Source organism: Octopus bimaculoides, chromosome 22, assembly GCF_001194135.2.
Source record: "Octopus bimaculoides isolate UCB-OBI-ISO-001 chromosome 22, ASM119413v2, whole genome shotgun sequence".
Lineage (NCBI taxonomy): Eukaryota > Metazoa > Mollusca > Cephalopoda > Octopoda > Octopodidae > Octopus > Octopus bimaculoides.
The window spans coordinates 29,510,255-29,511,685 of record NC_069002.1 but is presented as its reverse complement, the minus strand read 5'-3'; the positions used below and the strand labels follow the sequence as shown (position 1 = coordinate 29,511,685).

At 37.5% G+C, this 1,431-nt stretch overlaps 1 protein-coding gene across 1 annotated transcript in view; it reads right to left on the bottom strand.

Moving 5' to 3' along the window:
- The window catches only part of LOC128250527 (receptor-type guanylate cyclase Gyc76C-like), a 272,689-nt gene extending 271,405 nt beyond the window's left edge, over positions 1–1,284 (bottom strand). Inside the window, exon 1 of the mRNA XM_052975749.1 lies at positions 172–1,284. Coding sequence (XP_052831709.1) covers positions 172–621 — 450 coding nt within the window. The 5' untranslated portion in view covers positions 622–1,284. The remainder of the gene's footprint in view (positions 1–171) is intronic.
- Positions 1,285–1,431: the final 147 nt, after the last annotated feature.

Sequence of the window (1,431 nt, the reverse complement as noted above, 5' to 3'; positions counted from 1 at the left end):
GGACAGACACATAGATAGATAGATAGATCCGAATGAGTATGAAAAAGAAAGAAAAATTAAACTGAGAAAGAAAGAATGAATGAATTGATGGATGGATGGACGGACGGACGAACGGACGGATGAGAGATTTAAAAGCAGGCCGGTATAAAAGTTGAAGGTTTTGGTACTCACATACGATATCATAGGTGTATTCCAGGCAGCTGCCAACCTGGCAGCAACTCCACAGTAAGTTTCGGGTCCAAAGAAAGCATAAACTTCATCAGTCCAAGAATGGCACATTTGCCTAAGAACTTCCAACTCGTCCGATAGTGTGTCACTCCATTTAAATGCCAGCGTGTGGTTTGGTAAAAGATTGGAATCATTGTTGATTTTCGACACGGCATACGACAAAGCACCAGATATTAACCTAGCCTGTTTTTCTCTTTGATATTCCTGCGATTCCGATGCTGCCATGTAACTGAAATAGATAACGGTTTTGTTTTCCGAAGGCGAAGTCTCCATCGTATGGAACTTTGTATTTCCCCGGATAATTGTATCACTAATTGAATCGCCCCGGAAGACGAAACAACAGAGAACTAACAAGATTTTCACCGTTGCCCCCATACACCACCCGGCGGACATAATATCGAGTGATTTTTATATATATTTATATCTATATTTATATATTTATCTTTATATATATATATGCTTGCTGTATATGGATGTACGTGTGTGTGCGTGCTATGTATATAATATATATGTATAATATATGTATATATAATATATACGTATATACACTTTTGGTGAAATTGTTTAAAAGTTTTTTGCTGTATAAGATATGGCTTCCGCAATCTTGTTGTCTTTCGATATTCCGGGAGTGTTTGATGTACTTGAAAGACTTTCTGCAATATTTTGTCGTATATATAATCTGTATATACACAAGTAGGTAGGTGTGTATAAATATATACACGAACGATTGGCTGTTTGTAAATACGCGACCAAGTTTTCTTTTCGCAGTAAGTAAATTTGTAAATATGTACAAGTATATATATACATACAGTATATGATGTATAATATAAATATAAAATATATATGCATATAAGGAATATAATATATACACGCATGTGTATATATACATGAGAAATCGGGGGAGGTATTTCAAAAATAAAATAATAAAAAAAAAAGACAACTTTCCTTCGCCTTCGACGTGGAGGGAAGCTCAAGAAATATCCTAAACTGGTTCCACGTATATTCCGATAGAGTATTCAAGTTATGTTCGTTTGGAAAAGACAGAGAAACAGAGAGAGGGGGAGAACGAGTGAGGGGAGGAGTGAAGACGGGAGGAAGAGAGAGAGGGGAGAGTGGAATGGAGTTGGAGGATGGTTGTGTGTGGGGAGAGAGTGGGAGTGAAAAAGGTGGTGGTGGTGGTGGTGGTGGTGAGTGTGCCAGTGT